This window comes from Paramisgurnus dabryanus, chromosome 14, assembly GCF_030506205.2.
Source record: "Paramisgurnus dabryanus chromosome 14, PD_genome_1.1, whole genome shotgun sequence".
Classification (NCBI taxonomy): domain Eukaryota; kingdom Metazoa; phylum Chordata; class Actinopteri; order Cypriniformes; family Cobitidae; genus Paramisgurnus; species Paramisgurnus dabryanus.
This window is the reverse complement of record NC_133350.1, coordinates 37,313,992-37,326,659: the sequence shown is the minus strand read 5'-3', so window position 1 is coordinate 37,326,659 and position 12,668 is coordinate 37,313,992. Positions and strand designations below refer to the sequence as shown.

The 12,668-nt window shown below is 35.7% G+C and overlaps 1 protein-coding gene across 2 annotated transcripts; it reads left to right on the top strand.

The window, feature by feature from the left end:
* Positions 1–296: 296 nt before the first annotated feature.
* On the top strand, positions 297–3,410 carry acot8 (acyl-CoA thioesterase 8). 2 transcript variants are annotated; one of them, XM_065273026.1, is made up of 6 exons: positions 297–439; positions 830–966; positions 1,145–1,370; positions 1,478–1,635; positions 2,281–2,436; positions 2,597–3,410. In XM_065273026.1, the coding sequence occupies exons 1-6, from the start codon at positions 315–317 to the stop codon at positions 2,710–2,712; spliced, it is 918 nt and encodes a 305-aa protein (XP_065129098.1). In that variant the 5' UTR covers positions 297–314; the 3' UTR covers positions 2,713–3,410. The 2 variants fall into 2 exon arrangements, with proteins under 2 accessions (XP_065129098.1, XP_065129097.1); XM_065273025.1 differs by having other exon boundaries at positions 2,245–2,436.
* The last annotated feature ends 9,258 nt before the right edge of the window (positions 3,411–12,668 follow it).

Genomic DNA, 12,668 nt, shown 5'->3' with positions numbered 1-12,668 from the left:
TTATAAAATAAATAAATAAAACTATTATTGGATGATCCGATTTTTGTTTACAGGAACAATCAAGAGTATACCCAATATTATCTAAGTATTCGATACACGTTCAATACACAGAATGTAACAGATTCATTAAAATAATTGTACTCTTATTATTTTCTTATTTATTTGTTTGTTTTCCTTTTTTTGGAAGCTAGTATTATTTTCCCTTTCATCCTCACAGGTATTCCACACTCAATCCCAGTAGGTGGCGGAAATGCACCGAAAGCTGGTTTGCCAACCGCCATTAAACACAAAAGAAGAAGAAGAAGAAGAAGAATATGGCTGACAGTAGCAAACCGGCAACTGAAGTTGAACATGAGTCTTCTGCTGATAAAGCTGACCTCAGAAGTGTACTAGTTACCAGTGTTCTGAATTTAGACAGACTTGACACGGATCTATACAGGTATAGTGCCGTTTTCGAAATGTATCTCAATCTGTCAGTGTGTGCAAACAATTGCTGTGGACGAATTTTGCCATGTGTAGTTATATAATTCCGACTATATCAATAATATTATCCCTTTAACAACAAGAAACGCATCATCAAACAGATGCGTTTGAGAAAGCATCAATGTACCACTTTGAAGTACCAGGTAAAAAGATGTTAAAGAGATTACAGCTGAATGATGACACACATACACTATACGCTTTTTATATAGATCCATACTGTAACTTACAAGGAACAACACTTGATAACATCTCTGTACCATGCCACAGTACTTTTCGTTGTAATAGCTTTAAGCTGTAAAAAAAAAAGTTTATGCATGCATTGTTGTTTTATTATTTCTTAATAAAGAGGGACACATCACTGGATTCCTCGTACTAAACGTCTTTTCGGGGGTCAGATTATTGGTCAGGCTCTGGTAGCTGCAGCCAAATCTGTCAGTGAAAATGTCTATGCCCATTCATTGCACTGTTACTTTGTAAGGGCAGGTAGGTGCTGTCCAGCAGTCAATTAAAACAATGTATTTGTCTATATATATATATATATATATATATATATATATATATATATATATATATATATATATATATATATATATATATATATATATATATATATATGCACATACATTTAGTTTTTAGACTTTTCTATTATTCCTTTTGTAAGGAGACCCATCGGTGCCTGTGCTGTACCAGGTGGAAAGGACACGGGATGGTCGAAGTTTCTGTGTCCGATCTGTGAAAGCCATTCAACATGGTCAGCCCATACTGATCTGTCAGGCATCATTTCACATGCGGCAGCCCAGTCCCCTTGAACATCAGTTCATCATGCCTACTGTTCCTCCACCAGATGCACTGCTTACTATAGAGGAACTTATTCAGCGATACCTTAGGTGCCAGATCACAAATGTGTTTATTATAGTGGGTTATGCATGGACTTTCTGAAATAGTTGTTTAATTAGTGTTTTTTTATGTTTTCTTGACTATTTTTGATTTACAGTGACCCAAATTTGGCAGACACTGCACGGCAAGGACTAAATAAAATACTAGCTGACGAAGTTCCTATTGAGATCAAACCAATAAATCCACCTGATTTTTATAGACGTACTGCTATGGAACCAAAGAAACTGTTCTGGGTACGAGCGAGAGGGCATATAGGTAAAAAGCAAAATATCATCTCATCAGTTTTTTACAGTTAAGAACAGCTTGTGATGTTCACTATTAGTAACAAATCGGGAAATCTGCTTTTTCTTTATTAGAGTTTTATTTCAGATTTCATAAAAATGGTAAAATGGACTGTGAAATGGTACACATGAATATATTGGAAATACACATCTGCAAAACACTTTTCATTGTAGCTTCTATAAAGTATTTTTTGTTTCATGGGTAACTTTGTGGGGTGAATCCAAAGATGCATTTTAAACCCATGTGAGTTCCCCTGTGTGCTGGACATCCTCACATTTTGACTGTGAGGATTATATACAATGAAATGTGTCCAAACCTTTAAGTGGTAGTGTAAATGATGTAATTCTCAAATTGTTATTGATTATTACGTTGTTCTTAAAAAAATATGTGATTCTCATTAGTCAGCCACTGCATTAAATATAGGTTAACCATTAAATTAATAAAACTTTTTATGTCTGTTTATATGATAAATGCGAAAAATCTACATTACTACAAAATAATAAACATACCTTACCCTGATCATCTTGTCAGGGTTTTATTTGTCTAACTGTACACAATTCTTTATGTCGTCTTATATTTTAGGAAATGGTGACATGAAACTGCACTGTTGTGTTGCAGCATATGTTTCAGATTATTTTCTGCTGGGTACAGCATTGCTACCTTACCCAAACTACAGGGCCCAGTTTTCAGCTTCTCTGGACCACGCTATGTGGTTTCATAGCACATTCAGAGCAGATGAGTGGATGCTATATGAATGTGAGAGCCCTTGGGCAGGTCAGCACCTTTTGTCTTATACTGAATATTTTTGTAATTCACTGGGAACTTCCTGCAAGTTTCTTTCCATGTAGTTAGTAATAGACCTGCTCGCTTGTCTATCGAACAGCATTTTGAGGTTTCTCTTAATATCTTACCATGAACTTCTTCTTTCCACCAGGAGGTAGCAGAGGTTTCATTCAGGGGCGGATGTGGAGACAAGATGGTGTGCTTGCAGCCTCTTGTGCTCAAGAAGGGGTACTGCGAGTGAAGGCAATGTCTCAAAGTAAATTATAAAGGACCTAAAATATATTACTTTTAATTAATAGTACATTTAAAAATGAAGATGTCCCACAATGATTGGTTGATTGAAATTATTTAATACTGTAGATATGCCTGACAGATGCATTCAGCTAGTTGAGTCTTTTGTAGGTGAACTTACAAGACCACTGGAGATCCTGGAGATCCCAAAGGTCATGATGAGAACTGACTGGTTTATTGCACATTGTTGTGCAGTGCAATATAATGTGAAAAACAGCACTTATATACTTGCTGTTTGGATTTGTACTTAATGGAACAGTATGTAGGATTGTGCCCAAAACTGGTACTGCAATCACAAAGCTGGTGGCCAATTCACAACATAACAACATAAACATCAGTTGAGGGCTGCAACTCCACTTTTTAAATGACAAAATCCTGGCCGGACCACTGTTGTCAGTGATATAAGTATTTGAAATGAAAATGATTTCTTAATGTCTAGTGACATATCAGGGCCGTTTTATGATTAATTGATATAAATTTCTTACATACTGTTCCTTTAACAAGTAAAATGTTCAATGTTATTGAAAGAATGTGATTTAGCACCTTTATTTAAGGATGCATTTGCTCTGTGTGTTTCTTAAAAGCACGTGTAAAATATTGAAGGACTCATGTGTATTGTAATCGTGGACCATTCTTTAGTCTGATTGTTAATAAAATGTTATTTATTAACTGTCTTTTGTTGTGTTTAATAATTGCATTTGATCAGTAGCCTGGCTCCGCCCTCCTACGTGCTTCCGCTTAATTTTCATTTCGCTTCAGCAGTACGTCTGGGACGGCTCTGTAGAGTTTCGTTTTCTCCTGCAAAAATCTGCAGGTCCAATCAGCGAACAGATGGGGGTGGCTAAGAACGATGACGTTGAGGTCGTGCGTCAGTTTGAGTTGTAGTTCAGTAATGGCAGTGGAGACTTGAGAAAAGCTATTCGGTCCGTTGTTGCAAAACTGCCGAATATACAGAAGTTAAAGCCGGAGCAAGAACCAGGTTTGCTAAGTTTAGTTTGTCTGATTATTTTGACTTGTTGTTTCGGTGCATGATATACGTCACGACCACACGTTAGCGATTGGCTTTGGCAGATCCTGAGTGACTCTGAGCAGATCCAATAGTTTTAAACTTCAACAATGGACCCTCCTTAACGGAAGTAACGCTTTGCAATGGAGCGTGGCCAGACTCTATGAAATGAATGTACGAGAGTCTGGTTGGACCAGGCTATTTGATCAGCCTCTGGGCCCGTATGTATAAAGCCGCTCAGAGTAAAATTTTTGTCTTAAGTGTGTCAAAATTCTAAGAATGACGTCATTTTACTCTTATTCCTAGACTTAAGAATAAGTTTGATTTATAAAGCCTCCTAAGTGTTAAGACTAGGTCTCAGCTCCTAAATTATTTAAGAGAGCTGGAGAGGTCTCTTAACCTAGTTAAGAGTAACAAGAGGGCAGCAGAGAGGTGGAGATCATGCACTTTACAACAAAGAATGTGTTAGAATTACTTTAATTCAAATGTATTTCCATAGCACTTTTGACAAAAATTATTGTTGCAGAGCAGAAAATGTACAGTAAATACATGTTAGTAGTATATAGACAATAGACAGGAATTAATATAACATGAAATTTAAAGAGTATAGGGTTTTTTATACAATGTATATTATATTACACAATATAATATACAGAATAAGATAAGATGTATATTAGTGAAACTTATTCAAGTGCTTGCACAGTACCAATAATTTTTATGGGATTATCAAGACAGCATACTTAAATGGTATATAAATTTGAATAAAATACTCTGTAAAAAGTTAAAGTTTGATCAAATTATTGATAATGCCTAAAAATGTATTTTTTTTTTCAACTTAAATTTTTCAGTTTAAGTGAAAATAAGTTAAAAATGTTTAAATATTAGGTGTTACCAATTGAAGTAAGTTTTTTTAAGTAGAGCCGCTTTTACATTTTACAGTTTATGATAGGTAAATAAAATACCATAAAATGTAAATAAAATCTACAATAAAAAATGTGAAGTATCTACAAGATTGCAGTGACACTGTTACATGTTAAGTGATATTAGAGTATAAAACCCTTACCCAAAACATGATGTTAGCAATGTAAGTGAGCAATCCAAAGGTGAAAGTGCACAGATGGCAAAAATTACAATTGTGTTTAAGTGAAGAAATCCAACTTAACTTGATCATCAAAGTATTTTTTTATCTAAGTGTTTGCAAACTTTAGTCTTTTTTTATAAACAGCTTGTCAGTAAAATCAAAATGATGTGATTCATCATCTTAATTTTTAAATAGCATTATGTTTGTATATTTCATTAACATGTTGAAACTTAATCAAAATGTTGCAAAATCGTGTAAAATAAATGCATGTCCTTATTTGTAATATTGTTAAACATTTTGTGAAGCAAATTTAAATATTTAAATACTAATATAATTTGAATGTCTTCATGATTCATAAATGTATGGTGTCACATGCTGCTGTGACTGTATAACGTTGCCTGCTTTCTATTGGCTGATTCAGAGGTTAAGGGCGGCCATTTTAGGTTTCTATAGAACTTTTGACAAATTTCTTGTTGCATTGTTGCAAAGCAGCAAATTTACAGTTAATACATGTTAGTATATAGACAGCAGATAGGAATTAATATAACATTATGAAATATAAAGAGTATAGGTTTTTTATTTCACAATATAATATACAGTATAAGATGTATATTAGTAAAACTTATTCAAGTGCTTGCACAGTACCAAGATTTTTTTGTGGGATTATCAAGACAGCATACTTAAATGGTATATACATTTGATTATTGATTTAATATTGATATTGCCAAAAAATTTGATGTTTTTTCAACTTTTTCAAGCATTGTAACGTTAATAAGAATGTGGATATTTTGTTGCTTGCTAAGTTGTTAGCACTTTTAGAACACTGACAGCAAATCATTACCGGAAGAAATACATAAACACAAATTACGAATTCTGCGGTTTAAAGCAACACTATGTAGTTTCCATGTAAAAATGACTTGCAGCTCCCCCATGTGGTTGAAAAGCGCAACAGTGCCTGGTATCAGACACTCTTGTGCAGGCAGGGGGAGGGGCGGGGCTGTGTTTCCTACCCTTCACCGCCACTTTCAGAGTGTGCTTGTAGCAGCTAGGAGGCTGCTCAGGTTGCAGCAACAGTACAATTTGTCCAGTTAAAAGTTGTTCTATCACTGAAATAATTTTAGAGACATTATTTAAAGGTAAAAAAACTACATAGTGTTGCTTTAACAACTGATTTAATGTAATGAATCTACCTGTTAATGCAACGAACTTCGGAAACTGTCGTCTTCGCTCTACAGGCAGAGAGTGGACACAGAGATGCTGCAGAGCGGGCGGGAAAACACGAAGTGGATTACCAGAATCGGTGGATCTTTAGCGGAGTGGTAACAATAAAACGGCAAGATTTTTGGGCACCATGGCGTGTGTACTCTATGTTCCGCGTTTTGCTGCTTTCTGCAAGTCTCTCATATTAAAAACGAACTAGACACTCGCCTAAAAGGGTTTTTAAAATATGTATTTAATATTTAATAAAACTGTATAAATCATCATGCGATGTTTGACACCCCTGGTCTATTTCATTAACATGTTCAAACTTAAAGGAATATTCCATTTTCTTAAAAGAAAAATCCAGATAATTTACTCACCACCATGTCATCCAAAATGTTGATGTCTTTCTTTGATCAGTCGAGAAGAAATTATGTTTTTTGAGGAAAACATTGCAGGATTTTTCTCATTTTAATGGACTTTAATAGAGCCCAACATTTAATACTTAACTCAACACTTAACAGTTTTTTTCAACGGAGTTTCAAAGGACTCTAAACGATCCCAAACGAGGCATAAGGGTCTTATCTAGCAAAACGATTGTCATTTTTGACAATAAAAATAACAAATATCCACTTTAAAAACACAACTTCTCGTTTAGATTTGGTCGTCATGCGCTAGCGTGACCCGACGCAATACGTCATCACGTCAAGAGGTCACAGAGGACGAACGCGAAACTCCGCCCCAGTGTTAACAAATGTGGTGAAAGAGGACCGTTCCTACGTTGTTGTATGTCAACTGATACTAATTGTCTTTGTGTCAGTTTATTGTTTAAAATGGTCCGCAAATGTGCGTTTTATATATGTAACACGTGACCTCCCTACGTCACTACGCATTTACGTTAGGTCGCGCTGGACCGGACCTAAACGAAAAGTTGTGCTTTAAAAGTGTATATTTGTTATTTTTTCTTGTCAAAAATGACAATCGTTTTGCTAGACAAGACCCTTATGCCTCGTTTGGGATCATTTAGAGTTCTTTGAAACTCTGTTGAAAAAAACTGTTAAGTGTTAAATTAAGTGTTAATTGTTGGTGTCTATTAAAGTCCATTAAAATGAGAAAAAGCCTGCAATGTTTTCCTCAAAAAACATAATTTCATCTCGACTGAACAAAGAAAGACATCAACATTTTGGATGACATTGTGGTGAGTAAATTATCTGGATTTTTCTTTTAAGAAAATGGAATATTCCTTTAATCAAAATGCATGTACTGATTTGTTATATTGTTAAACATTTCGTGAAGCAAACTTAAATGAAAATATTTAAATACTAATATAATTTGATTGTCTTCATGATTCATGAATGTATGGTGTCACATGCTGCTGTGACTGTATAACATTGTTGGCTTTCTATTGGCTGATTCAGAGGTTAAGGGCGGCCATTTTAGGTTGAAATCATTGTAGTCCTCATCATATACATTTAAGTATATACCATTGCTGACTTGATAATCCCATAAAAATTCTTGGTACTGTGCAAGCACTTGTTTCACTAATATACATCTTATCCTGTATATTATGTGTAATATAATTTACATTATATAGAAAACCCTATACTCTTTATATTTCATTAATTCCTATCTACTGTCTATATACTACTAACATGTTTTATTGTACATTTTCTGCTCTGCAACAATGCAACAATATTTTTTTTCAAAAGTGCTATAGAAATACATTTGAATTAAAGTAATTCTAACACATTCTTTGTTGTAAAGTGCATGATCTTCACCTCTCTGCTGCCCTCTTGTTACTCTTAACTAGGTAAAGAGACCTCTCCAGCTCTCTTAAATAATTTAGGAGCTGAGACCTAGTCTTAACACTTAGGAGGATTTATAAATCAAACTTATTCTTAAGTCTAAGAATAAGAGTAAAATGACCTCATTCTTAGAATTTTGACACACTTAAGACTTTTACTCTGAGCGGCTTTATACATACGGGCCCTGGTCTCACAGGGTGTTCCTCAAGGTTCAGTTCTGGGTCCACTTTTGTTTATCATTTATATTTCTCCACTTGGTGACATCATACGCATGCATGGACTTCAATTTCATTGCTATGCTGATGACATTTAAATCTACCTTACCACCAGCTCTTATAGGCTTTCCCTGCCTGACTCACTTACTGCATGTATCAGGGATATAAAGCACTGGATGTCCTTTAATTTTCTAAAAATAAATAACAACAAAACTGAAATATTGTTGATTGGCCCTACTACCTTAGTCAAAAGGATGGACCTGTCCTTTGAAATTGATGGGATTCATGTTAAGCCTTCTTCATCAGTCCGTAATCTTGTTTTATTTGACTCCTCTCTATCTTTTGCCTCTTATATTTCTTCTGTCGTTAAAAACTAATTTTTCCATCTTCGTAATATTGCACGTCTGGCCTTCTCTCACTCTAGGTGATGCAGAAAACTTACTCCATGCATTGATCACATCACATCTGGAATATTGAAATGCACTCTTTCTTGGTCTGCCTTATAAAACTCATAGCAAGGTACCAGTATGTTTTAAAACTCGGCAGCAAGAGTTCTCACCAACACCAGGCGTTCTGCTCACATTACTCAGGGTCCAATCCAATGTAGGTGGTAGGTCATTTAGTGTTAATGCTCCTGAATTATGAATTCGCTACCCCTTTCCTTTAGTAATATATAAACTTTGCCTACTTTCAAGACCCAACCAAAAATGTATCTTTTCAATAGTTATTTTGGATAATGTATCTGTTTCAAATGTGTTTGTATTGTGCCTTATGCAGGGGCGTCAGTTAAAAAGTGGTGGGGACAAAAGATCAGATGAAAAAACATTACAGCAGGACGGGAAAAATATTGAATAACGGCGCATCAAAGGGCATAGTGTAGGCCGGTCAACAACACAAAAATACTCAGCATAAAACCCTCAACAATGTCGACTGCACATGCAACAGTCCCTACAACACCAGATCAACCAAACAGTGCCAAAGCACCATACTGTAGAAAACAGCAGCACGTTAAGTCAATGATTACAATGAAATTCATTATATATGTAAGAGAAAACACACTATAAGTACACAACCCAACATATGTCACCCTGGACCACAAAAGTCGTTCACTGCAAAAAATGATTTTCAAGAAAAAATGTCTTGTTTTCAGTAAAAATATCTAAAAATTCTTAAATTAAGATGCTTTTTCTTGATGAGCAAAATGACCTAAAAAAATAAGTCTAGTTTTTAGACCAAAAATATCAAATGTAAGTGATTTTGCATAAAACAAGCAAAAAATCTGCCAATGGCATAAGCAAAAAAATCTTGAACACTTTTCTTAAACACTAAATTCAAGACAAATTCAAGAAAAAAAATGCTTACCCGGTCCGTGTAACGCTTTTCAGTTCTTTTTTCAATTTGCACCATCAAAATGAATCAAATGAAAAATTGGTTTCAAAGTTTCATTTTTCAATTTTCATGAGTACTTTACAAACGGACAATTGTCTCTCGGTTTAATTTTCAATTCTAAGTGTTTAGGTTGTTGCTTTAGAATTTCAGGTTTTGGAACAAACAGAAAAATGACGACTTATTCTAATTTTCCATTTCTGTGTTTGCGCTTGCGGCTGGAACGTACCATTATCGCCGGGGGTGGAGTGCAGTCTACAGCCGGTCACGGACCCACAGCGCTATCGCGTTAAATCTCACCATATTTATCTCCTCTATGTATATTACACATTTATTAAATATATTTTGAATAACAATAATGCCTGAAAACATTTATCTATCGGACCTCGGTTGCCGTTTTGGTTTTTATCAGTAGATGGCGATGTAACGACCTGGCAGTAAGTGCATGCACTCGAGACGTGATGGATAAACTGTATCTGCCGCAGTTCAGCCTGCATAATGGCTCGAAAATTTTAATCATGTTACCCCGATATATTACGAGCCTGGTAGCGAGTCAGGTTTGTCACCTGAAAGTTGCCGTTCCGAGTCTCACGGGCGGCCGCTTGTGCAAGGCACCTTCCATTGCTCCCGGGGGCTGGGCGCCCACTGCTTCCGGGTGTGTGTTCATAACTGACAGTGCGTGTGTTGATTACTTACTGGATGCATTCCATATTTTAAACCATGTCACTTTTGTTTTCCTTTTTAAAAAACTTTATTAGGGTATGAGCCGCGAATGCCCACCCCGTGACGCCTGCCCTTTTATATTGGCTCATTTACTAACCATAATATTTGAGATATCCACAGTGTATCCATTCCCAGCTCTTCTACCAGCTAACAGATCACACCTACAGTGGTGTTAAAAACATGGTACTAATAAAAGTGAATAAATTGCAAAAAAATTATAAAGTGAGATTATTTCTTTATTTTAAATGTATTGAAAACATTACACATTCAATTCCAAAACAAAGCATTAACAACTTAGAGGTGGTTTCCCGGACAGGGCTTATCCTAGTCCCAGACTGAAATGCATGTTTGAGCTGCCTTAATTTAAAACAGTAGCCTATTCACAGTTCCTGTCAATTTTTAGGTTTGTGTCAGAAACTGCATTTGTAATGTCACCCCACAAGTTTTTAATGATGCAGAGAGATCAGAGGATTGAGTTGGCCACTTTATAATCTTAATCCTTTTTGTCTGGAACCAGATTTTGCCCTTTTGCTTTTGTGTTTGTTGTCTTGTTGACACCCATTTAGGGGCATTCCTCTTCGGCAAAGGGCAACATAATCTCTTCAAGTATTCTACTGTAGTCAAACTGATCCATATTCCCTTGTATTTGATAAATAGTCCCAACACGGCAGTATGAAAAACATCCCAATCCCATGACTTTTACACCGCCATGCTACACTGTACTGTGGCTTGAATTCAGTACCTGGGGGTTGCCTGAGGTCCTGTAAAGACCCCAAAAAGAAAGATTTTAATCTTATCAGGCCACAAAATGTTACACTATTTTTCTTTGGGCCAGCTGATGTATTGATGTAATTCTATAGATGTCTTTTTTCAACAGTGGTGCTTTACTGGGGCTTCTTGCATCAGTGACTGTCACAAGATCATCATCTTTTATCTTTCTAAAGGTTTTCAAATTTTTAATCAAATTGCTCTGTTCCTCTGAGCAATGTTTGAAAAGACCCATTTTATTTAGAAATTCAGCAGCATATTATATATTTTATAACAATGGGCAAAACATTTGCCTTCTCTCTTTCTTAATAAAGGACAGAAAGAAGCTGTTTTCACAGGTTGAACTCATTTTAAACTTCAGTATGCTATTATTTTGATCACGCCACTTTCAATAAATGAATCACTCAGAGCAAGTAATGTGGATATCATTGCCAATGGCTCTATTTTTTTGCTATAAATAATTTCCAGAAATATTACTACTACTACTAATAACAATAGTGGTTTATCAGGTTACTGATGTTGCACTGCTGTTTTTTTAACACCACTGTTTATGATCATGCAGCATAAAATTATAAAATGTTTGCAATTTATTCACCTTTATTAGTACACTACCATATTTTTAACACCACTGTAGGTGTGATCCGTTAGCTGGTAGAAGAGCTGGGAATGGATACACTGTGGATATCTCAAATATTAATATGGCTAGTAAATGAGCCAATATAACAGGGCAGGCGTCACGGGGTGGGCATTCGCGGCTAATAAAGTTTTTTAAAAAGGAAAACAAAAGTGAAAGTGACATGGTTTTCAAGTAAGGAATGCATCCAGTAAGTAGTCAACACACGCACTGCTAGTCATGACACCCGGAGCAGTGGGCACCCAGCGCCCGGGAAGCAATGGGTAAAGTGCCTTGCTCAATGGCACGTCACAAGCGGCCGCCCGTGAGACTCGAAACGGCAACTTTCAGGTGACAAACCTGACTCGCTACCTCGTAATATATCGGGGTAACATGATTAAAATTTTCGAGCCATTATGCAGGCTGAACTGCGGCAGATACAGGTTTATCCATCACGTCTCGAGTGCATGCACTTACTGCCAGGTCGTTACATCGCCATCTACTGATAAAAACCAAAACGGCAACCGATGTCCGATAGATAAATGTTTACAGGCATTATAGTTATTCAAAATATATTTAATAAATGTGTAATATACATAGAGGAGATAAATATGGTGAGATTTAACGCGATAGCGCTGTGGGTCCGTGACCGGCTGTAGACTGCACTCCACCCCCGGCGATAATGGTACGTTCCAGCCGCAAGCGCAAACACAGAAATGGAAAATTAGAACAAGTCGTCATTTATCTGTTTGTTCCAAAACCTGAAATTCTAAAGCAACAACCTAAACACTTAGAATTGAAAATTAAACCGAGAGACAATTGTCCGTTTGTAAAGTACTCATGAAAATTGAAAAATGAAACTTTGAAACCAATTTTTCATTTGATTCATTTTGATGGTGCAAATTGAAAAAAGAACTGAAAAGCGTTACACGGACCTTACCCCATTGGCAGATTTTATTGCTTGTTTTATGCACAAAATCACTTAGATTTGATATTTGTGGGAAAATACATCTTGATTTAAGAATTTTTAGATACTTTTTCAAAAAAAATTCTAGAAAATCTGACTTTCTTACTTATTTTTACTAGAAACAAGACAAAAATACTATCTAAAAATTCTTAAATTAAGATGCTTTTT

Excerpts from the sequence above, each read along its gene's own strand:
- acot8 (XM_065273025.1), top strand. The coding sequence starts at position 315 with ATGGCTGACAGTAGCAAACCGGCAACTGAAGTTGAACATGAGTCTTCT. Across the intron at positions 967-1,144 it reads CTGTTACTTTGTAAGGGCAG|GAGACCCATCGGTGCCTGTG; the intron begins GTAGGTGCTGTC and ends TCCTTTTGTAAG. Across the intron at positions 1,371-1,477 it reads CTTATTCAGCGATACCTTAG|TGACCCAAATTTGGCAGACA; the intron begins GTGCCAGATCAC and ends TTTGATTTACAG.